This window comes from Emys orbicularis, chromosome 7 (assembly GCF_028017835.1).
Source record: "Emys orbicularis isolate rEmyOrb1 chromosome 7, rEmyOrb1.hap1, whole genome shotgun sequence".
In the NCBI taxonomy this organism is placed as follows: Eukaryota; Metazoa; Chordata; order Testudines; family Emydidae; genus Emys; species Emys orbicularis.
In genome coordinates, this window is record NC_088689.1 from 49,675,104 (window position 1) to 49,701,726 (window position 26,623).

General features: G+C 43.3%; 1 protein-coding gene across 1 annotated transcript in view; it reads right to left on the bottom strand.

Annotated features, from left to right (window-relative positions):
* Positions 1-748: 748 nt before the first annotated feature.
* ZNF365 (zinc finger protein 365) overlaps positions 749-26,623 on the bottom strand; it is a 31,147-nt gene continuing 5,272 nt past the window's right edge. Inside the window, exons 2-4 of the mRNA XM_065408585.1 lie at positions 19,684-19,864; positions 7,091-7,128; positions 749-989 (exon numbers count right to left, since the gene is read on the bottom strand). Coding sequence (XP_065264657.1) covers positions 749-989; positions 7,091-7,128; positions 19,684-19,864 — 460 coding nt within the window. The remainder of the gene's footprint in view (positions 990-7,090; positions 7,129-19,683; positions 19,865-26,623) is intronic.

Genomic DNA, 26,623 nt, shown 5'->3' on the forward strand with positions numbered 1-26,623 from the left:
TAGTTGTTCCCCGTAATTTTTTGGTCTCCAGGTCCTGTGGACCCCCCCTTAGGATAAAGGACCTCCTTTATCCACTTCCTGGATCCCAATAGGAGCTATAGTAAAGCATGGAAGGAGCATGAAATGAACATTCAGGGCTGCACAGAGAAAATTCAGGATTGCAAATACCAATCTGCTGCTATGAACAGCTTTGAAGCCAGAACTGTAGGATTACACTAAAATGCACTTCTCACAACTGAGTGTGCTGGTATATGTAGTGATTTGTCATTGAACATATTTCCTGGCAATCACACCAATTAAGTGCAAAGACTGAGTATCAGGATGCCAATTAAATGGATCCTTCTGAACTAATGCAATGACATGGATGGAAATTAGATTAGTAAACCACATACTGCCACTAAAATATCTGGTTATAAAACATATGGCCACAATAGTATACAGCAAGATACTGGGATCATTTTCAATAGGCTCTAGCATTACATAAATAGAAAAATCAAATGCAAACTGACATAAATAAATGTTACTTCACTTATAGACCCCCCCAATGGAAACAAAATTACTAAATAATATAAATATTCTTTCATACTATATATATTATATATCTTTATATTTAATATTTTATGGCATGAACAAATGAATAAGAAAAAGTACACTGCTTAGCTAACAGACATGATTCAATATCTGTTTTGTTGAAGCCTTGTGCCAGTAGCTCCTGCATGTTGTTATATAATATAATCTGTTACTGTAGCTATTTGCCTTTTTTACCCTGTTTGGATTTTGAATTCACCTTTCGGGCAGCACTCACAGGTTCACCTTTTTTCTGTGGCCTCCATAGCTCTCTTGAGCAGTCGACAGGCTCATAGAAGAATATAACTGGCTGGATGCTGTTCTTCTCATCCTTGGTTTTCTTTAGGAACATTCTACCTTTTTGAAGGGAATGAGGTTTTGCATCAGGTATATTATATGAACCAGGCTGATTTCCTCGGCTTCTGAAATAAAAAAAAAAAGTCAGTCAGATTTTGCAAAGGTGGCAACTGGTCTGATTTTTAAAGGTGCTGAGCACTTGCAGCTACCGGGGTATTGCATGGTAAAAATAGCATTTTTAGAATGACAACTGTAAATTGTTCTTTTGCTTTGGAGAGTGTTATGTAAGAGTTGAGACTAGCATATAGTAGTTTCCCTTTACTCCAAGGAAATATAGACATTCACATTTCTTACTGGAACACGCTATGTGCATCATCGGATGCACTTTCAGTGCATGTTCATTTAGAGTGAAATTTGTCCATGTGCTGCGGGCCAGCACAAGGCATACGTGTCCTAATTTGACATCTTAAAGGGATTTAAGGGACTTAAGTGGTGCACAGGACTTCCCTCTGCGAAGGATGAATTTCACCCTGATTTTTAAATAATAATAATGACATATACTGCAGTGGAGAGAGGGGAGTGGGACTCCGGTGACTTCTCAGTGGTGGGAACTCAGCTGGATCTTTGGTTGCTGTGGTGCTGGCAGATCCCCCTGGGGGTTGTCTGCCTTTTATTTGTAAGCCAGCTGACAGTCAGTATTGCAAATTCAAGTCTGAAGCCTCTGGTTGGCTGACCAATTGAGGAAGTTTTAGTTTTTAAATCATGCTTGTTGAGTTAACCTTAATTCTGAATTTTTGGGGTGTGTGTGGATCAATAGTAATAAGTAATTGGTGTGGGGAAAAGAAAAAGAATGTAAGCCTATAAACAAGCCAACCTCCTCCCCCTTCTTTTGTTTGTCCTAGTTCATGCCTAGTGTGACTTTATTGAAGTAAATTGACTTGAACAGAGCTACTTCAGGTTGACACCATTGTAAGTGAGAGCAAAACCAGGTGCTCTATTCTGAAATTCTAACTTGAACCCAACATTTAAAAATATTGTCGCGTTTTTATTAAATAAAACCATGACAATTCCATTTTTACATCATATTGAAACATTTTACAATAGATATGCATACTATAAAAACAGTATTACTCAATGTAAGGCACCAACACATGTCTACCCAAATACTGCAAATGAAGAATAGAACAGCTGGTTTGACATAAATCAATCTGTGTAAGGGCTACCATTTTCCAAATCTTATTCTTTCTGCAAACCTCATAGTATTAATTGTACAGAACATTAAACTGTACTGCACATTTGATAGACCTTTCTAGAAAAAGGTGCAACTGGTCAAATGCATGCAATTCAAACCCCATATTCATAGAATTCCAAGCAGCATTGCCAACTTAATCAGAGTTCCATGTTGCAGGCTATATTTTTTATGTTTGAACTTCAATTTTAGAACACTAGCCATAAACATTTTGACACTGTAGCATGGCCTAATACTTCGTTCAATGTGAGAGTTCTGCTCAGCGAATGACTGGAGGATTAGGTCCAACATAAATGATTCAGTAATAGCAGGAAGAGTACAGAAAACTACTGGCAAGATAAATTTTCTATAAATAATCTTATTTTCCTTCAAATGTAGCCCAGTGTGAAATCTTGTCCATAGGAACAGAAAATTGTTACAGATGTCACTGTGACTGTTGCTTTAAGACATTGCATTCATGGAACTGTATGTTGGACCAATTAATTGGTTGATGTTGAAAGATATGGCGGTTTGTATTTGTCAAATATAACATCGTGAAGCTGACTCATTTGTTCTCAAGGCAGAGGCAAATTATAGACCTATCCCAATGTATGATTTCAGTCACATTATTACTGTACTCAGTAATGTTATTCAAAACAAAATATATCAAGGGTGATATTTTTAAAGGGAGTTAGGTGTCCAAACCTCATAGAAATTAAATGACAGTGTGACACAGATCGGACCTATGTCTCTAATTTACAGTTTATAACAACAGAAAAGAGGGGGTTGGAATGAGGAAAATGCCAATCTGCCTGTTAGAAAGCACTACACCGAAACTCAACTGGGTTGCTATTAAGCATTAGCAAACGTCTTTGTACCTTTAATAAACCATTTACAGGAGAAAGCAGTGAGCCAATCCCCACTGCGAGTGTAGGTAGCTGAAGAAATCTGGTTTGGAAAGCAGGGCACTGGGCTTGGATCAAGGGTGGTATATCTGGGATACATACAGATTCAGATGGAGGGCTTGATAAGAGAGAAATTTCTGTTCACAGTGGAGAGTATCTAATCAGCAAGGAAAGCTGACAAAAATAGTCAAAGGGAGGAGATTGCTTTCAAGATGTAAACTATTTATTTTTCTGTTTTCTCTGTAACTATACTGAAAATACCTTAGCTAGTTTAAAGAGACCAGGTGGGTGAGGTAATGTCTTTTATTGGACCAACTTCTGTTGGTGAGAGAGATAAGCTTTCGAGTCAAACAGAGCTCTTCTTCAGGACTGGGAAAGATACTCCCAGCTTCACAGCAAAATACAAGGTGGAAGTGGGCATAAGTAGTTAGTACATATCCTAAGGGATCATGGAGGACCACAGTATGTGCTAACTACTTATGCTAAACAATCTGTTCCACCTTGCATTTTGCTGTGACACTAGGAATACATTTTCCAGACCTGAAGAAGAGCTCTGTATGGCTCGAAAGCTTGTCTCTCTCACCAGCAGAAGTTGGTTCAATAAAAGATATTACTTCATCCACCTTGTCTCTCTAATATTCTGGGACCGACATGGCTACAACAACACTGTAATAGCTAGTTTAAGTTATAAGAAGTGCAAATTTAGATAAATTAGCAAACAATTTTTATTTTAATTCCATTCTCTCTCCTTTAATATACATTTGTTTTTGTTAAGATTACTACTTTAGAGGTAATTTCATGAAGATAACCTCACAGAGAAAAGAACCCCATAATCTCAAAGGAGGGGTAGTGAAAGGTAAAGAGTTTCTGGAATGTAGATCCCCCCCCAACCCTAATCTCAAGCAGCATGGACATGAGAGGTGGCTGCCCCCAGCAAGTTGAGTTGCTTTCAGATTTTGGCAGGCAAACAGTGGAGAAATTGAGGAGACCAATGAGGAGAGCAGGGTCAGATCCTCAGCTGGTGTAAATTAGTATAGTTCCACTAATGTCAATGGAGTTATGACAACAGACACCAGCTGAGGCTCTGCTGCTGGAGTTAGTGATGGTGCTGGTCACAGGGCATTTGGGTGCTTAATTCTCTTAGGCTACTTTGAAAATTGCAGCCAACATTAATATGACACTGTGATGGGGTGGATTAGGCCCAGAGGCCCCCTGGTGGAGGCCTCAGGGTCCTGCCATACTCATCCCAGGAAAGGAGCAGTGGAGCTAAGTCCTCCAAGCAGCCTGGAGAGACTGCGCAGAAGCAGCCAATCAGGGGGGAGGCTGTAGGGACCAGCCAATCAGGGCCCAGGAGGGTCATATAAAAAGGAGCTGCAGTGCAGACCACAATCAGTTCCTTGTAGGAACCAGAGGAGTGTACATGGTGCTGCTGGCTGTCCAAAAGAAACTGTAGTATCAGGGACCATTCAGTGTGGGCAGGTACTGGGGGAGTGAGAAAGAGTACTTGGCTGGCTGCTGGGCCTGAATGCAGAAAAACCCTGAGCTAAGGGTGAAACATTGGTGAAAGCTGAGACCATGGGGAAGTGGCCTAGGGAAATGAAGACAGTTTCATTAAAAGGACATGTGGCTGTTATTTTTAGGGTCCCTGGGCTGGGATCAGATATAGTGGGTGGGCCTGGGTCCCCCAGACCACTGGGGAAGTGGCCTACAATTGGACAGCGATAAACCCCCAGAAGGGTAGCTGAACTTTTAAGAGGCCCATCTGGAAAGCTGGGGCCAGAAGAGACCAAGGAAGGTAAAACCAGGGAGGAAGCCCTGGGGGCATGCCTCAATACCAGGGCCAGGACTGGCTAATGACCGAAGACACATCGGACCAGAAGGGACTCTCATGAGAGGTGGGTGCTACATGGTTACAGACACAAATGATTTACAGTCCTCACGGTTATAGACTTCAGTGCATATGGAAGGCAAATTAACTTAAAAAATCCTCAATGTATTTAAAAATACTTTTTATCTTATTAAAACAGATCATAATGGTAAAAGATCACACCAACCAGTTCTGAACTAGTCTGTGTTGCTAGATGCTGAGATAGTGTACAGTAAGAGTTACTGAGTTATTACAAAAAAGATGCATTTGACATCTTTTGACAGTTGGTTCTGACAACTGTCCTATCCTCTGTTTCACCTCTAATTATTAGCACATTCTGACATAAGGTGGTAGGACACTGATGTAAAATGTTATAGGCCCAGTGGGGCTATAACTGCTTACACCAAATGAGGATTCTCCTCCCAGAGTGTTGGTGGGACTCAAACCTGGTTCTCTTGCTTAAACAACCAGTGACCCACAATGCTACTTTTTAAAAATAAAAATATTGTAGGAAAATTCTTTTGTAGTTGAAGCTTCATCAAATTGCCAACATATTTGTTTTATGGAGAGTAAACTATAGAGATACAGTATGTCAAATCAGCTGATGCATATAATGCTTGCTTAACTCTTTTACCTTTAACTTAATTTGTAATGTGATCTCAAAAACAGCTGGCTTGACAGTTATGGAAACTGAAGTTATCTCTTCATCCACAGAACAGGCATAGCAGCAATAGGAGCTTCCCCATACTGCCTCAGCTCTGGTTGTGGTAACCATCTCTATAAAATAGCAGGTAATTTCAGTCCATCTGCTGATTCAGTCCTTGGTTTATCTGCTGAGATTGCTGGGGTGCTAATCAGTGCGCGTTCTAATGGTGTTTTTCATAAGGACAACTGCTTATCAGTGGCTGGATGAAGACCTGCAAGTTATTTCATATAGGCCACTGAAATCCCAGCAGATGGTGGCAACTACTGGATTCTGCTAACCTGTGCTGCTTTAAACCAGTGGCTTGTATATGCTGTTACCAATCCCCTCAATTATCCATGTCCAGGTCACTTACCCACATCTGATTTCAATTCATAAATTTTATTGAACTGGGCCTGATATGTCTTATTTCTACAATGCTGACATAAGTGGGTGCATCTCCATTGACTCCAGTGGAGTTATACCCACTTAGGTGAATGTGTCACGTCATGTTTCATTTCACGCATTCTCCCACTTCTTCCAATGATATAAACAGTGATAGGGGTCTGAAATTTAGAGACACTGTCAGCTCAAGTAGAGGCCAAAGTTTAGGTTTTTGGAAAAAAGTTTGTTTTTACTAATCTAAAACCAGTAGAGAAATGTTTCATGATTTTTTAGAAAAACTTCGAATGGAATAAATTGTTAAAAAACCAACACAAAAATCACCAACTCCTGCACTGTTAATGAATAATTCCTACACTATCAGCAAAAGTGAAACTGATTCCAATAATTTTCATTGTCCAAGCTAAGAAATTAAAAAATAAACAAAGTGAAAAGTACACCTCTACCCTGATATAACGCGACCCGATATAACACGAATTTGGATATAACGCGGTAAAGCAGCACTCCGGGGGGGCAGGGCTGCGCGCTCCGGCGGATCAAAGCAAGTTCGATATAACGTGGTTTCACCTATAACATGGTAAGATTTTTTTGGCTCCCGAGGACAGCGTTCTATCAGGGTAGAGGTGTAAGTTGCATTTTTAAATTTGATTTTAAAAACTGAAGCTGTTTTAGTCACATACTATAGGTCAGGAAATTTTGTTCATAATATGGTATTTTTAAGTTGTGCCCCCTTTAAAAAAAAATCTGACCTAAATGGCAAGTATAAATCTCCCGCATACGGTACTCAAGAATGTCCATGACAGAATGTTAAAGACATTTTCATCTGAAACTTAGTATGTGTTCATTTAGTAGATTCAAACTTTGTGAAAACCTCATACGGTCAAACAGGAAGCAGTAATTTATTGGCACAAAAGGATTCTATTTTTTCTTGAATAAAATATTTTATTTTTAATTTAGCAAAACACCTGGTTTTCCTTTATTATGCAAAATGCATATATATCATCAAATATAGGACCTGCTCCAAAGCCCATGGAAGTCAGTGTAATGGACTTAGGATCAGGGTTATACAGCATACGCAGAAATGTAAGCATGTTAAAATGCAAGCATGTTTAAATGATAGAAAAATGAAATGACATACATACAGGCATCTGGGTTTCTTATTTGATGAGAGGTCTGTAAACTGGAAAAAAAACAGAAATGTTCATATTATGAGCAAATATCATAGTGACATGAGTGGTGCGTATAAGAGGCTTAGAGAGGCTAAGCCTCCCTAAAATAAAAAAGACTGGCTATGTAGGGGGCAAATGATGGAGGTGAGTCACCTCCCTTTGGAGGCATGCCTGCCTGCCGCCTTTGTGCCTTGGGAGCAGGAGCACCGGAAGCTCCCTCGAAGTGGCGGCGGCGGGGGGGCACCACCACCATTCCATGCTGCTCCACCCCTTCCCGCCCCGGCTCCTCTTCTCCTGAGGCCCTGCCTCCTGCTCGCTCCTTTCCGCCCCCTCCAGTCTGTCATTTACCCTTAAGGCAGGAAAAAAAGGGGAGGACATATAGATAAATGAAGATAATAGCAAAATGAAATGACATACACAAGCCTTCCCACTTTTTTCGTGCCTTAAGGGCGATTGACGGATGGTGGTGGGGGGCTTAGAGGAGCGAGTGGCGGGGGGAGGCCTCAGGGAGAGGGCCAGAGCGGGGAAGCAGGGGGAACTGTCTGGGCTCCTGTGGCCCCCCCACTTCTAGGGAGCTTCTGATGCTCCTGGGTGTAGCCTCCCCAAACGAAAAACTCACATGCCACCTATACACAGTGGTCTTCGGTCATTTAAATCAATATCTATAAAAAACAACGTATATCTAAGGCTCTGATCCTGCAAAGATCTACACATGTGTTTAACTTTAACCTCAGTCAGGGGCACCCCTAGACTACACAGATTTCAGGACATCAGTATGTTAAGAGGTAGAACTCATTGCCTGCTCTAGGGGTTGAGGGGAAAGAAGAGAGATTTATTTTGTCCTCCTCAAAGTTAGGAAATTCAACAGGTGGAAACTTGCAGTGCTTCCTAACCCCTATGCACTAAATTCTACATATTGTTAGCATGTAGCCCAGTATTTGTAGTGGAAGAAAAGAAGTAGTTATTGGACGTTTGTCATAGCTTAATAACAGTTTGTTTGGAAACAAATAAAAGGATTTCTTTTTAAATGCAAAGCCCATATTTTGGGTCATCTGGTCACTTTTAGCTATGTGTACACTGCAACTATAGGTGTAATTTGCAAACCTGAAGCAGAGCTCTGTGTGGCTTGAAAGCTTCTCTCTCAACAACAGAAGTTGTTTCGATAAAAAATATTACCTCACCCACCTAATCTCCTTAGTTAAGCCACTGTTATTCTCTCATCTTGAGGCCATGCAATCTAAGGGTACGTCTTCACTACCCACCATATCGGCGGGTAGCAATCGATTTATCCGGGATCGATATATCGCGTCTCGTTAAGACGCGATATATCGATCCCCGAATGCGCTCACCTTCGACTCCAGAACTCCACCAGAGCGAGCGGCGGTAGTGCAGTCGACGGGGAAGCCGCGGCCGTCGATCCCGCGCCGTGTGGACCCCAGGTAATTCGATCCAAGATACTTCGACTTCAGCTACGCTATTCGTAGCTGAAGTTGCGTATCTTGGATCGACACCCCCCCCCACAGTGTAGACCAGCCCAAAGGCTATGAAATTATCTTCCAGCTGTATATTTTAGTCCAGTTGCTCATATTTTTAATTCAATTAAAATTTAAAGCCAAATTTAAAATGACTGAAGTGCAATAGTGGAATATTTTTAAACTATTCTAGTTACAAAAACAATTCTGTATATTCAGTATGCAGAATCATATTTCCATCTTTCCCTTCTTTCACTACTAGGAACATTTAAACAAAAAATTCTTTGTTTCTTTTCCTACTAACAACTCTTCCAATTTAATAAATAATCTTAAATCTTGTAATTATGCATGCCTTGTTAGTTCATTTACCAGCAGGTATTTACAATTTTTTTTATTGTAACTATAATCAAAGTAAATTGCTAAAGAAGAATAGCAAGGGCTGACTGTAGGTACTTCACATTTGATTATACAGTCTAGATACAATGAGAAGTAATTATTGTGTTCAAGATAATTAATAAGCCATTGTTCCCCATTAAACTGGATTAAATAAATTTTTCCTCACAACCTTTAATTTTGCCAAAATATATTTATTCTACAAGAACAACTAAAACTCTCTAAGCTACATTCTCAGCTATGCCAAGAGCAGCATTCACTGGAGGGGGCAGGGTTTCCAGTCTCAGAATTATCTGTTTTTCTGCATGGGATAATCATACACAGTCAGTCTGAGCCATTCTTACAGTCCTTACTCAAGCAAGACTGTCAAAGGGAGTTTTGCTTGAGTAAGGACTGCAGCATCAGGCCATATGGCAAGATGAAAGGATTGACACATTTTACTCAAGCAATAAGTCTTCCTGACCAGTGTTTTCAAATAGTCTGACTTTATCCCCCCAAATAGCAGGCCAAAGAGCCATGCCAAAATCCCAACTTTTGCATTGCAAGAGTTTTGTGGCAAAACCCGAGTTAAATATTAGCAAAGAATAACAAAGATCCACAATTTTTGCTTTCCTCTCCCTTACCTTCAACCCTACCTGCAGCACAATGCTCTGAAGTTTGAGCACTGTATAGGAATGGGGCCTAAAGAAAACTGGAGAGGAAAACATTCTCTGCTGGGGTCGGGGAATGGTTTTATGCATCTGGGTGGCATTGCACCAGCTTCCTGGATCACATTTTGTCCATTTTGCAATTCCTCAATTCACAGGAGTTCTACTGTGATCTCTCATGCCCTTCCAATCAATGATCTGTCCATGACTGAATTTAAGTACAATACACTGTTACAACTCCCAATATCTACCAACATTGCCTGCCTGCAGCCCCAAATTAAACACTTTCCTTTCCAAATATTAATGTGAATTTTAGTGCTTCTGAAAGGTGCCAGATTGACAGCTCTGAAGATCTTTAAAAATAGACAGCAATGACAGGCCATGTCTCCCTGCTATTGTCCAACCAATGTGCTTGACTCTCATTGATGCCCTGGGAGTTCCATTTCCATGTTCATTCATTCTTTGATCTTGCTACTGAAATTGCTAATGGGGAGCCAATTAGTGCCAAAGGTTGGGGTGGTATTTGTGTTGCTCACTAATCACTAAAAACAATGAGGAGTCCTTGTGGCACCTTAGAGACTAACAAATTTATTTGGGCATAAGCTTTCGTGGGATATAACCCACTTTATCAGATACATGGACTGGAAAATACAGTAAGCAGGTATACATATACAGCACATGAAAGATGGGAGTTGCCTTACCAAGTGTGGGGTGGGAGGGTGTCAGTGCTAACGAGGCCAATTCAATTAGGGTGGATGTGGCCCATTCCCAGCAGTTGACAAGGTGTGAGTATCAACAGAGGGAAAATTATTTTTTGTAGTGACCCAGTCCACACAAGAGATCCACTTCCTGGACACTACAGTACAAATAAGCGATGGTCACATAAACACCACTCTGTACCGGAAACCTACTGACCGCTATACTTACCTACATGCCTTCAGCTTTCATCCAGACCACATCACATGATCCATTGTCTACAGCCAAACCCTCAGATACAAGCGCATTTGCTCCAATCCCTCAGACCGAGATAAACACCTACAGGATCTCTATCCGGCATTCTTAAAACTACAGTACCCACCTGGAGAAGTGAAGAAACAGATTGACAGAGCCAGAACGGTACCCAGAAGTCACCTTCTACAGGACAGGCCCAACAAAGAAAGTAACAACGCCACTAGCCGTCACCTACAGCTCCCAACTAAAACCTCTCCAGCGCATCATCAAGGATCTACCACCTATCCTGAAGGATGATTCCTCACTCTCACAGACCTTGGGAGACAGGCTAGTCCTCGCTTACAGACAGCCCCCCAACCTGAAGCAAATACTCACCAGCAACTACACACCACACAATAGAAACACCAACCCCTGCAACAAACCCTGTTGCCAACTCTGTCTGCATATCTATTCAAGGGACACCATCATAGGACCCAACCACATCAGCAACACCATCAAGGGCTTGTTCACCTGCACATCTACCAATGTGATATCTGCCATCATGTGCCAGCAATGCCCCTCTGCCATGTACATTGGCCAACCCGGACAGTCTCTACGCAAAAGAATAAATGGACACAAATCAGCCATCAAGAATTGTAACATTCAAAAACCAGTAGGAGAGCACTTCAATCTCCCTGGACACTCAATAACAGACTTAAAAGTTGCCATTCTTCAACAAGAAGCTGCAGAACTGGAATTAATTTGCAAACTTGACACCATCAAATTACGCCTGAATAAAGACTGGGAGTGGCTGGGTTACAAAAAATAATTTTCTCACTGTTGATATTCACCCCTTCTTGTCAACTGTTGAGAATGGGCCACATCCACCCTAACTGAATTGGCCTCGTTAGCACTGAACCCCCACTTGGTAAGGCAACTCCTATCTTTTCATGTGCTGTATATTTATACCTGCTTATTGTATTTTCCAATCCATTCATCTGATGAAGTGGGTTACATCCCATGAAAACTTATGCCCAAATTTGTTAGTCTCTAAGGTGCCACAAGGACTCCTCATTGTTTTTACTGATACAGACTAACATGGCTACCACTCTGAAACCTGTCACTAATCACTGTTGTTCACTGAGAAGGGGACTAAGACACCAAATAATCATTTCACATAGGACACCAGCTATGGCTAAAAGCCATCAGATGGTAACAACTTTTGGACAACACACATTTCAAAAAGAAAATAACGCTCTTAGAATCAAGAGGGTTAGGTCTACACTGGGGGGGGGGATCGATTTAAGATATGCAAATTCAGCTAGGCGAATAGCGTAGCTGAATTCGACGTATCCGAGCCGACTTACCCCGCTGTGAGGACGGCGGCAAATCGACCGCCGCGGCTCCCCCGTCGACGGCGCTTACTCCTACCTGCGCTGGTGGAGTACGGGCGTCGATTCGGGGATCAATTGTCGCGTCCCAACGAGATGCGATAATTCGATCCCCGAGAGATCGATTTCTACCCGCCGATCCAGGCGGGTAGTGAAGACAAGCCTGAGGACAAATGACTTTGAAGGCATTTACTGTTGACACAGCCTGTAAACTTACACAATAAATTTTGTCTCCTGCACAACTATTAGCACATTTGTAGTGAGTGTTTAGATTTCTAATTGTCTAATATACTCACAAAAAACTAGTGTCCACAGCTGAAAGTTTGATCCTGAAATAAATTTGTCTCCCAAATTCAGCATTTAAAAATAATTATTGGTCCACTAAATCCTTCCTCCACCCCTGTATTTTTTTACACTTTTTTCTGTTGGAGTTTTGATCTGATTTCCATTGGCTTTTGAGTCTATTAGGATGAGCGTGCCTGTAGTCACACCACGTTGGTTTCTGTGGTAACTTGGTGAACTCAGGAAGGTCAGGCTGGTCAGCGTTTGGTAGTGCAGCTGATTCAGAAGGCAGTGCTCCCTCCATGAGACAATAGATCAGTATGCTGTTAAAAGGTACTGTGCTATTGGAAGTACTCTTTCAGATGCAATTTAAAACAAAGGTTCTTACCCATAGTCTTCTTTAAAGATCTCTCAGCACTTTCTGAGATATCAGCTTGGTTTCCATACCAAATTTCTACTCTCATGTTATTTCAGTACCTACCAAAAGATCCTTCTATTTCAAGTTAAGGTGACCTTTGCTTTCTGCCCTTAAACTGCCTTTAAGCACTGTGTGCAGACAAACAGTAGTTGCTTTTTTCACCTAACGTGGCTGCATTTCCATGATGGATGAAGTCCATTCTAGGTACAGTTTGTCCTCTGTATCCGTTTAAATGTCAAAAGTCCTTTGGAATTCTTGTAGATGAAGCTTGCCACACAAATGTAGTATATTAGAGGGAAATTACTGACTCAAAGTAATAGTAGTGGTTATTAATGGAAAAAATTATATCGGCTATTTGTCCCAAAGGCAAGACCTTTCAGTAAAAGGGCAGATGGACATTTCATTATTCCTCACTTTCTCCTTCCCATCTTTGGCTACTGCTGTCCTTTTCCTCTCTTCTCTAAGGCCTGGTCTACGCTAGGAGGTTATGTCGAATTTAGTAGCGTTAACTCGAATTAACCCTGCACCCGTCCACACAACGAAGCTATTTATTTCGACATAGAGGTCTCTTTAAATCGATTTCTGTACTCCTCCCCGATGAGGGGAGTAGTGCTAAATTCGACATGGCCATGTCGAATTAGGGTTAGTGTGGATGTAATTCGACGCTAATAGCTCTGGGAGCTATCCCACAGTGCACCACTCTGTTGGCGCTCTGGACAGCAGTCCGAGCTCGGATGCTCTGACCAGCCACACAGGAAAAGCCCCGGGAAAATTTGAATTCCTTTTCCTGTCTGGCCAGTTTGAATCTCATTTCCTGTTTGGACATCGTGGCGAGCTCAGCAGCACTGGCAACGATGCAGAGCTCTCCAGCAGAGGTGACCATGCAATCTCAGAATAGAAAGAGGGCCCCAGCATGGACTGATCGGGAAGTCTTGGATCTGATCGCTGTGTGGGGCGATGAGTCCGTGCTTTCGGAGCTGCGATCGAAAAAACGGAATGCGAAGATCTACGAGAAGATCTCCAAAGCCATGAGGGAGAGAGGATACAGCCGGGATGCAACGCAGTGCCGTGTGAAAATCAAGGAGCTGAGACAAGGGTACCAGAAGACCAAAGAGTCAAACGGACCTCCGGATCCCAGCCCCAGACATGCCGTTTCTACGAGGCACTGCATTCCATTCTAGGTGCGGCCGCCACCACTACCCCACCACTGTCCGTGGACTCTGACGATGGGGTATTGTTGACGGCTGCTTCCTCGGAGATGTTCGCGGACGGGGAAGATGAGGAAGGAGATGAGGAGGACGAGGCAGTCGACAGCGCTTTCAACGCTGATTTCCCTGACAGCCAGGATCTCTTCATCACCCTCACGGAGATCCCCTACCAACCCTCCCAAGGCCGTAACCCAGACCGTGATTCAGGGGAAACATCAGTAGGTAAGTGTTTTAAACATTTATTTTGAACAGAATAGTAATATCTTAACAATGGGTTTTTCATGATTAGTTTGCCCTAGGCGCTTTATTTTCTATTCCTTGCCAGTGCAGCTACTGGAAAATTCTATCTGTATGTCCGGGGATAGAGCAGAAATCCTCCTGGGACATCTCCACGAAGCTCTCCTGGAGGTAATTTGAAAGCCTTTGCATCAGGTTCCTGGGGAGAGCGGCCTTATTGCGTCCTCCATGGTAGGAAACTTTTCCACGCCAGGCTAGCAGCAAGTACTCCGGGATCATTGCCTCGCAAAGCATGGCGGCATACGGCCCTGGTGCTTGCTGGCATTCATGAAGCATGCGCTCTTTCTCTGTCTCCGAAATCCTCATCAGAGTGATATCACTCATGGTGACCTGCTGTGAATTAGGGGAATGTTAGTATTGGGACTGATTGCCTGTTCCTTTACATAACTGTAACCGGCCGTTTACAGCCACGTGGTGGAGGCGTGACAGAGGCAGCATTCAGTGATCTTTCCCGGGGACAGCCACGAGGGGGGTGGGACAGGGGCATGCTGGCCGGATTGCCGGCAGCAGGAACTGGCCAACGCTAGGAGCATTGCTTGGAACGTGAAAGGAGGACACTGCTATAAATTAAGCTTTAAGCAGCCAAAAGTCTACGGCTTACCATGTCCGCCTGCTAGCCGAATTCCGTTGTCCGGCCCCGCTTCTGTGATCTGTACAGCAAGACCCCAGGCACTCAATGGGAAGGCCGAAAATTCTACCTTGTACTGAGTGCGCATGTGATAGGTAATGTGCATGGTCTTGTTCACAGAGACTATATTCATTGTTCGCAAAACTGTATCTTTCTGAGGAATTCACTCCCTTTTTCCCATCCCACAGCTGCGAGTGTCTCCCGAGCTACCCCGGCATCCCCCTCCCAGAGGCTGGCGCAGATCAGGCGACGAAAGAGAAGGACACGGGACGAGATGTTCTCAGAACTTATGGGCTGCTCCCGAGCCGAGGCGGCAGAGCAGACCCAGTGGAGGGAGAACATGTCGCAATACCAGCGATCACACAGCGAACGGGAGGACAGGTGGCGGCAGGAAGACCAGTAGGCGACTCAAACGCTGCTTGGACTAATGAGGGAGCAAACGGACACGCTCCGGCGCCTTGTAGATGTCCTGCAGGACCGGAGGCAGGAGGACAGAGCCCCGCTGCATCCTATCTCTAACCGCCCTCCCCCGCCACAAAGTCCCATCCCCCCCTCACCCAAAGTCCCAAGAAGGAGGGGGGGCAGGGGCCGTGAAAACAGTCACTCCACCCCTGCAGACTGCTCAACTAACAGAAGGCTCTCATTCCCAAAGATTTGATAAGTCCTTTCCTTCACTCCAAAAGCACCTCACCCAAGCCCCCGTCCCAGTTTCATCCCCTAACTGTGTAGTTGTTAATAAAAAATACGTTTCTGTTAATTACTGTTTCTGTCATGTTCTTTTAGAGGAGAGTGTGTTGGAAGGGGGTTGGTAATTGGAGAGGACAGTCACCTTTACCAGGGTACAGACACGGGAGCAGGTTCAGCAGAAGGTCACACACACATTGCGATCACTAGGCACCCTGGTCAGTCTGGGAGGTGGTTTTCATGTTCTGTGTGTGGGGGGGCTATGTGAGTTTGTGGCGGGGGAGGGCGGTTACAGATCTTATGCAGCGGTCCTTAGCCTGGATGACAGAGCCACGCAGCAGGGGATCTGTAACCGCCCTCCCCCTCCACAAAGTCACATAGCCCCCCCACACAGAGTCCCGAAAAGGAGGGGTGGCAGGCTCCGTTGAAACAACCAGTCCACCACTGCGGACCGCTGTAGGAGCAGGAGCCTGTCATTCCTCGAGTTTAGAAGCGTCCTTTCCATCACTACACCCGCTCCCCACCACAGTCTGCGTCCCAGTTTCAACACTTTACCGCGAAATCCTTAATAAAAAAACCGGTGTTAATGAACAAAGTTCCATTTATTTTATTTTTAAAGGTGTGTTGGAAGGGGGGGAAGGGGGTTGGTAACTGGAGAGGATAGTCAACATTAACTGGGTAAAGAAACGGGGGCAGGCTCAGCTTCTGAATAAACAAACTTAATAGTCACAGGTTACCCTGCTCACTGAGGAACCTAGCTTTCAAAGCTTCCCGGATGCACAGCGCGTCCCGCTGTGCTCTTCTGATCGCCCGGCTGTCTGGGCGTAATCAGCAGCCAGGCGATTTGCCTCAACCTCCCACCCCGCCATAAAGGTCTCCCCCTTGCTCTCACAGAGATTGTGGAGCACACAGCAAGCTGCAATAACAATGGGGATATTGGTTTCGCTGAGATCAGAGCGAGTCAGTAAGCTTCTCCATCTCCCCTTCAGACGTCCAAAAGCACACTCCACCACCATTCTGCATTTGCTCAGCCGGTAGTTGAACAGTTCTTTTTCACTGTCCAGGGCGCCTGTATAAGGCTTCATGAGCCAGGGCATTAGCGGGTAGGCTGGGTCCCCGAGGATGACTATAGGCATCTCCACATCCCCAAGAGTTATTTTGTGGTCCGGGAAGTAAATACCTTCCTGCAGCCGTCTAAACAGACCAGAGTTCCTGAAAACGCGAGCATCATGAACCTTGCCCGGCCATCCGACGTTGATGTTGGTAAAACGTCCCCTATGGTCCACCAGAGCTTGCAGCACCATTGAAAAGTAGCCCTTTCGGTTAATGTACTGGCTGGCCTGGTGGGCCGGTCCCAGGATAGGGATGTGAGTTCCATCTATAGCCCCACCGCAGTTTGGGAATCCCATCGCACCTGCATGTTTCCCAGGGTCACTACCTTTGAGAGCAGTAGCTCAACGACTGCGTTGGCTACTTGCATCACAGCAACCCCCACGGTAGATTTGCCCACTCCAAATTGGTTCGCGACTGATCGGTAGCTGTCTGGCGTTGCAAGCTTCCAGAGGGCTATGGCCACTCGCTTCTGGACAGTCAGGGCTGCTCGCATCCGGATGTCCTTGCGCTTCAGGGCAGGGGACAGCAACTCACAAAGTTCCAGGAAAGTTCCCTTACACATCCGAAAGTTTCGCAGCCACTGTGATTCATCCCAGACCTGCAGCACTATGCGGTCCCACCTGGCCGTGCTTGTTTCCCAGGCCCAGAATCGCTGTTCCACAGCATCAACATGACCCATTGCCACCATGATGTCCACGGCGCGGGGTCCCGTGCTTTGTGACAGGTCTGTGCCCCTCTCAGACTTAATGTCCTCACCGCGCTGCCGTAGCCTCCTCGCCCGATTTCTCAGCATCTGCCTCTGAAAAAGGTGGATGATAAGGTGCGAGGTGTTGACAATGGCCATAACTGCAGCGATGATCGCAGCAGGCTCCATGCTCGCAGTGCTGTGGTGTCCGCGCTGTCAATCACCAGAAAAGTGCGCGAACTGATTGCCCACCGGCGCTTTCACGGAGAGAGGGAGGGAGTGACGGTTGAATGACGACAGTTACCCAAAACCACCCTCGACACATTTTTTTGCCCCAGCAGGCATTGGGGGCTCGACCCAGAATTCCAATGGGCAGCAGGGACTGTGGGAACTGTGGGATAGCTGCCCACAGTGCATCGCTTCCAATGTCAACGCTGCCCCGTTAGTATGGACTCACAAAGTCGAATTAATGTCCTTAGTGTGGATACACACGTTTGACTTTGTAATATCGGTTCCACAAATTCGCTTTAAGTAAAATCGAACTACTCTCGTAGTGTAGACATACCCTTAAGATTGCCTGCATTTTCTTTTCAGCAAATGATGGCAATCATAGAGAAGAGAGGAAAAGGACAGCAGTAGCCAAAGATGGGAAGGAGAAAGTGAGGAATAATGAAGTCTGTCTGAGTGGTAGGGAAGGAATGGGGTTGGAATGAACTGAGCTTCTGTATGTGTTGCTCCCTCAGCCACACAACTGGATGGCATTGAAATCTTTAAAAAAAATAGTGAAATTCTTAATTCTCTGCATAAATATATGTACAGTGCAGCTACATTTATGGCTACATCAGCCAAAGTCATAAGTGAGTTTTTCACTGCTAGGTAGAGATAAGTGACATTTTTCTGCAAATAGTAAATTTGCCCAAAAATGCATTGGGGGGGAGGGAGGAGCGAAACATTTTTGAATTTGCATCAAATTTGGCACATAGTTTCAGCCAAAAAATTTGAAATTATTTTTTAAAAAGTCATAAGGTTTAGTTTGGACCTTTTTGAAATGAAACATTTTGAAACAATGTTTTATTTAAAAATTGAGCTGTATTTTAAACAAAAGGGGTGACATGCCCCCCAAAAAACACATTTTTTCAGTTATGTTTCATAAGTATTTTTGATCCAAAATTATTATTTTGTTTTTTTTTCATTTTGGCAAGAAAAACTGGAAAAAATCAGGTTTTTTGGTTTTAAATTAACTCAAATTTTTTGGGAGGGGGAGATTTTTTAGTTCAGTTCCTGAACCAAAATATCAGCTACCCATTCAACTCTACTGCTAGGTTAAAGCTTTGTATACAACCCATGTTGGTAGGGGTTACCGTCTACTGGCTGTTCAGTAACCTGTACTACATTTCTGTGGCCCAGATCCTCAAAGGGCGTTGCCTAATTCCCATTAATTTAAATGTGGCTGGTATCCACATCACTAATGATACCTTTGTAATCAGTCCCGGCTAGAGATCGAGGAATGATGGACATGGAGCATTGCCTGTCCATTACTAGTAATGTTTAGAGTGGTGTGTAATGCTTTTGTTTCCAGCAGTAGCTATTTAGCTGTCATTTGTGGCAGTTGTGAATTTACAAAACAAAAGGCACTCTTTCTTCTGCCACTCTTAATTATCGCATCTAATTCATTACTTTAGGTTTGTGTTTAAATTTGTTTACCATTACAATTAAAATAGAATTGTAAAGCTTCAAATAAAATTCAGATGCGACTCAGAACTTCTCAGGTTTCTATAACATTCACAAGTGCTTGACCTGCGCCTATTATTAGTTACCACGCAGCATATGCACAGTTTGTTGCCCATGTAGAGCAACAGCTTAACAACACAAATAAAACAAAAGTTCACAGAAATACAGACATTTTACAAGTACAAATCTGCTTGGTTTCTAAATGATTCAGTCTTGTTGAGTCTATTCACATTGAAATTCAGGTACTTTCCCTGGAGCAGTGAACTACAGTATAATTCATTAGATCAGTGGTTCTCAAACTTCATTGCACCACGACCCCCTTCTGACAACAAAAATTACTACACAACCCCAGGAGGCGGGACTGAAGCCTCAGCCCGTCTGAGCACCGTCACCTGGGTGTGTGTGGGGGAGGGGTGCAAAGCTCAAGCCTCACCAACCCATGCCTGGGGTTGCAACATGAGCCCCACTGCTGCCCAGGGCTGAAGCCAAAGCCTGAGCCCCGCAGCCCCGGGCCGAAGCCTTTGGTTCAGCTTTGGCCCCAAGCGGTGGGGCTTGAGCTTTTGCCCCAGGCCCCACAAGTCTAACACCAGCCCTGGTGACCCCATTAAAACAAGGTTATGACCTACTTTGGGGTCCCGGTCCACAGTTTGACAACCCCTGCATGAGATGACAATTTTGTGTGCTTACCATGTGTTCATTGACGACATTGTAATTGCACATTATCTGCTGATTTTGATAATATTCTAGTTGTCTTTCAGCCAGATCAACCCGCTGCAATAGATTCTCAATGAAGTGTTGGAGCCTGGCTTTCCCACGGACCTCTTTCTCAGCTGCCTCTTCCAGGAAGTGGTTAAAAGTAACAACCTCTCTGTAAGACAAAAGTATTTGAAATATAGCAACATCAAAGTATTGGAAAGAGTCCTGGCTTTTTTGTTGTTGTAATTGTTGCTAAGAAACAGCAGTGGAAAGGGGATTCTCACCTGTATTGTAGAAATCTCCTACCAATGCCTTTGTGTTTACTGCCATATTTCTCTTTTTTTCTGGTTATGTAAATGATTGGAAATAAGAAAAAAAGACAAAGACTTGGAATTTCTTGGAGAGGCTTTCCTAATCCTATAGATTTTCCTTGTTCTCCTGCTAGCAGTCCTGGACGTGCAGGCCACCCCACAAAGCGTAGGAAGGTTTCCCTGCTATGCCACATACCCCGTGCACTCCTTAAGGGGTGGCACAGCTGCTGTGCTTCCCAGGAACTTACTAAAGCACAGTGGCCTCCTGGAGCTTCTTCTGGGCCAGGATGGTGCACAGAATATCCCCTGCTCAGAGCTGTGCCTTAAAATAAAAACATGCAAATATGGGATAGATTTAGCAAAATGTGATTCAGACAACTTCCTTCCTTAAATGGAAATTCCACCTCAGACGCTCTTGACAAATTCATCTCGGAAGATCCTTGCCAACAGCACTAAAATCACTCATATGTTTGTTGCATCCAGGGAAGAAACTTGCACTCATAATGAGCAATATGAAAGGCCAACACATAGTAGATGAGGATCTCCCACATAATCTCAGAAATAACCTTCATCACCAACTGTGGTGGCTGGAGAGATTTTGTAAAAGCAACATTTAGTACATTCCAAAATTGACACTTCCTTAATGTTTAATTGCAAGCGTGATGCCATTTCCCCTGTTTACATACACACTAGTTTGACACTTAACCCTGAAATATGACTAGAAATGAAAAGAAACCTAAAACTTCTCATCCATCCTGTAAATTAAATTAAATGAAACAATTTTATGATTCCCAAATAGCTTTATTTTAAAACATCAGCGCTTCATTATTCAACAGAGCCACTGTTGGCAGGCCCAATAAATTGTATTTTGGCTTGATCATTACAAAGGGCACAATAGGGCAGAAAAAGACTGTTGTGCTCCAGACAAAAGTGTGAGTAAGGCTAAGTAAGACAGCCCGAGGCATAATCCCTCTACACTGCCATGGTAAGGAAAGGGGCAGGGTGAAGAGTGAGCTGGTTAAGTGCAATTCTGAGCATGTCAGATTTGCCCCTAATCACGAAGTGCTAGATAAACTGAGGTTACTGGTATGCAAATACAACCATGTTTTAGCTTCATTCAAAACACAGAATATGGGAGGGGGGAAATCAGTGCTTGGTAAATAAAAAAGGACAAAACTGGCCAAGGGAAAATGTAGTCTGAGATGAGAGCGCTATAAACAGTGGCTAAAAAGAAAAACATTATAGTGGTGATGACCTTCTAAAGCCCTGTTTCTTCATCAGCACTCAGAAGTTTCTCTTCGCATTTCATCTAAATTTATCTAAAAAACTGTTTTAATACCACATAGTTGTATGTAGATAATAGCGTCCTTACAGTTTTTCTGCCCAACATAGGGTGACCAGACTGCAAATGTGAAAAATCAGGACAGGGGGTGGGGGGTAATAGGAGCCTATATAAGAAAGACCCCAAAATTGGGACTGTCCCTATAAAATCGGGACATCTGGTCACCCTAGCCCAACAAACCATGAACTGAATCTGTCTCATGAGCAGTTTCAGGCACAAGCAAATGACTATGGAATCTTTACATGCAGAATTTGATTTACCTCTGGATTTTGCTGTAAACAATACCAGAATGCACTAAAAAACTCTCTAATCTAGCAGGAGTGGAAGTGGAAGGTGCTCCAGGAATGGTGGTTTAAAGGCGCACACAAAGGCTTTGTCTTTCATCCCAGCGCCTTTTAGGATATTTACTTACACATAGTCCAGATTTTGCTAGTGACAAGCAAGAATGAGATAATGGGAACCTTATTTCTTAAACTGTCTACTGGGTAATACCAGCTTTATGGCTATGTATGGTTTCTGTCACTATCGGCTTGCTCCAGAATAACATGAGGTTTTCTACAAACAGGTAAAAGGCACAGATCAGAGTTTAGGATAATGCTAACACTAAAACCAAGATGAATTTTAGCACTTGGCTCTCCTCTCATTAACTCACTTACATCGTTGTAACTTCTTTGACTTCCATGAAATTACTCTGGATTTATACTGATGCAAGAGCAAATAGAGGCCCTTGGAATCGTATGCTTACCTGGACAGCAAATCAGAAGTCCCTGTATGTGTCAGAGGAAATTTTTTACTTTGTTTACAAAAAAAAAAAAATCTGTCTTACAGTGTTACTCCTCCCAGAAATGATCTAATGAATATGTCTGCCCACATGTTATTGCATAGATTACATGACACAATGTTTTGCAACAAACTTTACAGAAAATAATAATGAATTTGCATTAACAAAGTGCCTTCTCATTCCCTACATGCCCTACTGTTTAGTAGGGGAGAGGAAACTCAAAGACATGGAAACTTGCAGTTTGTTATACTGTAGGCCTGAGATTTAACTCACCCCATACTAAACCAGTCTTGGGTGAAACTCCATGATTTTACCACTAAAATTAAGGGGGGGAAATGCTCCACTGCTGCTAAGGTGCCCCCACCTCAGGAATGCCCCTAACAAGAGTTATAACACTAAGGATTGTAAAGTAGAGACACCCAGGTGCTGGGAAGTTTAGGGAAGAAACAGAAAGAATTGGTAAAATAGATACGATAAGCTCTGACCAGTGAATTTAAGCTGACCATCTGCACAAACAAAGAAGGTCATAAGTTACAATTTGGGCATGAGAGATAAAATATAAAAAGAGTTGAGCAGGGAGGAGAAAACATAGATGTCAGTATGTGATTGGTTAAATTTGGTTACCTAGGGGAACTGAATAATGTGATAGGTTTAGTAAAGTTAAAGGAGGTAGCTAGTTTTGCCTATATGATGTAAACCCTCCCCCCCTCCAAAAAAAAAAAAAAAAAAAAAAAAGCTCTTTGAGAACCATCTCCGGATTGGAATTTAACATCAAGCTGCTAGAACTCTGACCCCTCTGCACTACCGTGATGTGCAGAGGCATCGCCGGAACTCCAGACAAGAGGATACTGACTGGCCATCAGGTGAATTTTGTCTGTATATTGGGAGTGGTGAGCATAAGAGATTTGCTTGGTATATGTATTCTATGTGTGTTGCTAATAAATAGATGTTTAGAGCACAGCTGTGTAAGGCTCTCTCACTGGGAAAAGGTCCCGCAGACCTGTAAAGCCCTGAGCCCTGAGGAAATGGGCAGGTACTTAAATTGACTTTCTTCCTGAGCCCCATGGGTAAGGACAGGCACCTTACACCCTGAGCCCTTGGAAGGGAAAGGGTGGGGGACCTAAATTGATTGGGTCACGCGTTGAGCGTATATAGGGTATAGGTGGGCTGGCCTGGATTTTTTTGTGAGTAACAATCCATTACTCTTTGCCAGGGAGAGGAGCAGATAGTTGGTTTTCCTTCCCCCAGAAACAGCAGGAGGAACAGCTACTGAACCAGCCAATTTGGAACAATGAGAAGCTACAACTTTTTGAAGTACATAGTCATCCTGGTGGGATTCAATGCGACAGCATGTCAAGAGTTGAATAATTGGCAGTTGCTGTAAGATGGGCTGGATAATTTCATGAATACTAATGATATTTGTACCTATTCCAGGAAAGATCATTAAAAGGAGACATAATCTCCTTTTCTAGGGTGTGAATGGATCACCTGCAGAGGGCAGAAAGTAATTTCCCCTTCCTTCACATCCATAGTTGGCTAGATATATTATGTAAGGGATTGATTTTCCTTTGGAAGATTGAGATCACTGTCAAAGGCAGGGCACCAAGCTAGATGGTCTGACTGAGGATGGTAAATCCTGTGCTTTTTAGTGTAGATTCATCCAAGCAGTTTATTAATGTGTCTTTAATGACTTTACTGTCAACTAATTTGCTCCCTACTCTATAACTCCCAGGGTGGGTTTTACTCTCTTTTTAAAGATAGGCACCACAGTAGCAATTCTCTGATCCTCAGGCACCTCTCCTGTTCTGTTAAGGTAGATTACATACTTGTTAGTAGCTCTGCTATCTTATAATTATTATATTTTGTACTTCCTTTAACAACAACATCAAGCCCTGAGGATTTGCTGCTATTAAGTTTCTTTAGTTGTTCCAACCCTCTTCCTTAGAGACATCTTTCTCTCTGCCATTGCTATGCCTTGATTACCTAGAAGTTGTTCACTGGGGAATTTCCCCCTCATTATCCATACTAGAGAAGACTGATTCAACAAACTATTTAACTTCACCACAGCTACATTGTCTTTTTAATTGCCTCCTTCGCTCCAGGCAGTTTGCATGGTCTTACTCACAGGCTTATATATGACCTTCTTGCTTCAGATCTATTTTTAATATATATATATAACTAATAGCTATGTGCTTTTTATTTTTTCTCTTTAGTTCCCGTTTAGCCTGCCTATGCTAGCTAATTTGGATTTTGTTAATATTACCTACACTGAATGTCCCCATTTTTCACTCCTTTGCTTCACAGAAAAACTGACACTCACTATGGTATGGTCAGATGCTGCTCCTAATGAAGTCAGTGGCATCCTCCCCATTTTGGGGCCCTCTGTTTAGAGGGACAGAATGGAGAATACACACAATATACCAAGGCAAGACAGTTGGGACCAATGTCCTCACAAACTAGCCTCTTCAGCAGACTCAAGGTGAAGTGGGAAACATTTGATAAGGGCTGCCTCAAAGCTGGGGCACTGTACCTTCAAAAGAGAACTCCTTTAGGTCATGCTCGCTATGCTACACCCTGTGTACTCCCCTAATATTTCTAAACAGGCTCTCTAGGGTTATTAAATCCTCCTGAACCCCTCCATTTTCAACATTAACCCCTTCCTCACTTCCCCCAAATGTAATCTGTTGGCTCTCCTTTCCATAGTCATTCAGCCTGAGGATTCCTACCTTTTGTTTCTTCAAAAATACCTCATTTGTCTGCTATCACTTAAAATAATGCCTTAAAATATATAGAGCATAAGATCCTGAGCCCTGCTTGGACACCTTCCAAGCAGTGATGGCTTTATTCAGTGGAGCTCAGAATCTCTATGGACTTATTCACAGAGGCTGGTCCCTCCAAACCAGCATAAGGCCTGGTCAGCAAGGAGTCACAAAACATAGACAGGAATAGGTGAGATTCACTCTTATGACTTTGTTTAGTCTATGGATTTCACGCTGGTCCTGCAACATCATTTGAACCAACACTTTGGTTTCTTGTTTCCTTGAGCCCTCGTGGTGTTAAGACTGTGGACGTTTGTAGATACCTTGAGTATCTAAAATATTTTCAATTTGTAAGTAATTATATGCTTTTGTAGAGATAGAGGTAGGGTTTGGGTGTAACTCTAAGGGTGAAGATGTTTCTCATTACTTAAAAACTATGCACAGGAAGGGATAATAGATTATGTCAGCCATCTGGATTGAACCTTCCAACAGATTCTGAGAATATGGTGTATTATTTACAGTCAATTGCAACAGTATCCTCTCCTCCAGTAAACTTTTTAAATGGAGAAAAATACTAAGATACTTACTAAGATTTGGAGTCAAAACCCTAAATTACAATTTTGAACAATTTTGTCCAAACCTCCTCCCCCTCGAGTTGTTTTAAGACGTGGAATGTTGCTAATTTATAATACAGCAAGCTTTATTTTTTAGTTCTTCGGTTGGTAAAGTACCACATAAATATTGAGGCCTGGTTAGAAATTAAGGTTGCTGTCTTGATGGTATTTCATCAGCCCAGTAAGTATTATCATCTTAAGGCTGGTTGGCCCTACTAATTACTATACTTACAGGCAATGCAAAGACTGTCTTTGCTGAAAATAATCAGAAACACATTCCACTGTGTACTTTAAAAAAGCATGAGTTGCGCTGGTCTCTGTCTGATTGTGAACCTCGTATTCACATTGATGAGTAGTTATTTGCATCAATAGTTCCATTGACTCACCAGGGTGAGTCAGGAGAGTCTCAATTTGGCCCTAAGGTGTCACCCATTCACAAAAAAACCTCTTCTGTGACCCTAAATGATTGATTGGCAATCGATTGGCGATCCCTTGATTCGAGGATGTTCTCTACCATGGATTTACATATGGGTCCTGAGATGACTCAGGAGTCCGACCGTGGAACTGCAAATTTGCCCGCAGTAGATAGACATTTTGTGGCAGGCCAGCAGCCTGCTGGGAGAAAGTTATTTCTTTTTCCTTCTTTCTCTCTCTCTTCAGCTTCAAGGGCAAGGCACTTCTCCTCAAAGTGGGCCGCTGCCTGGTGGAGATATGGTGCCATTGAGGTCAGTTGGTAGCTTGCTCTTCCCAGCTTGTCTGAGCTGAGAGTAGAGGACTTGTTTTGGGGGCTAAGAGTCTGGCATCTGCACATAATGTCCAGCCCAGCGTAGTTGGTGAATGAGGATCATTGCTTCAATGCTGGTAACATTTGCTTTAGCAAGGATGCTGGCGCTAATGCGGTGATCTTGCCACTTGAGATGAAGGATCTTCCCGAGGCATCGTTTGTGGTACCTCTCCAGACTCTTGAGGTGCTGTCGATCGGTCACCCAGGTTTCGCATCCATAGAGGAGTGTAGGAACAACAATTGTCCTATAGACCTGGATCTTGGTATCCTGCCGTAGGTCATGGTCCGTGAAAATGCGTCGGAGCAATTTTCCAAAGGAAGCACTTGCGCACTGGATCCT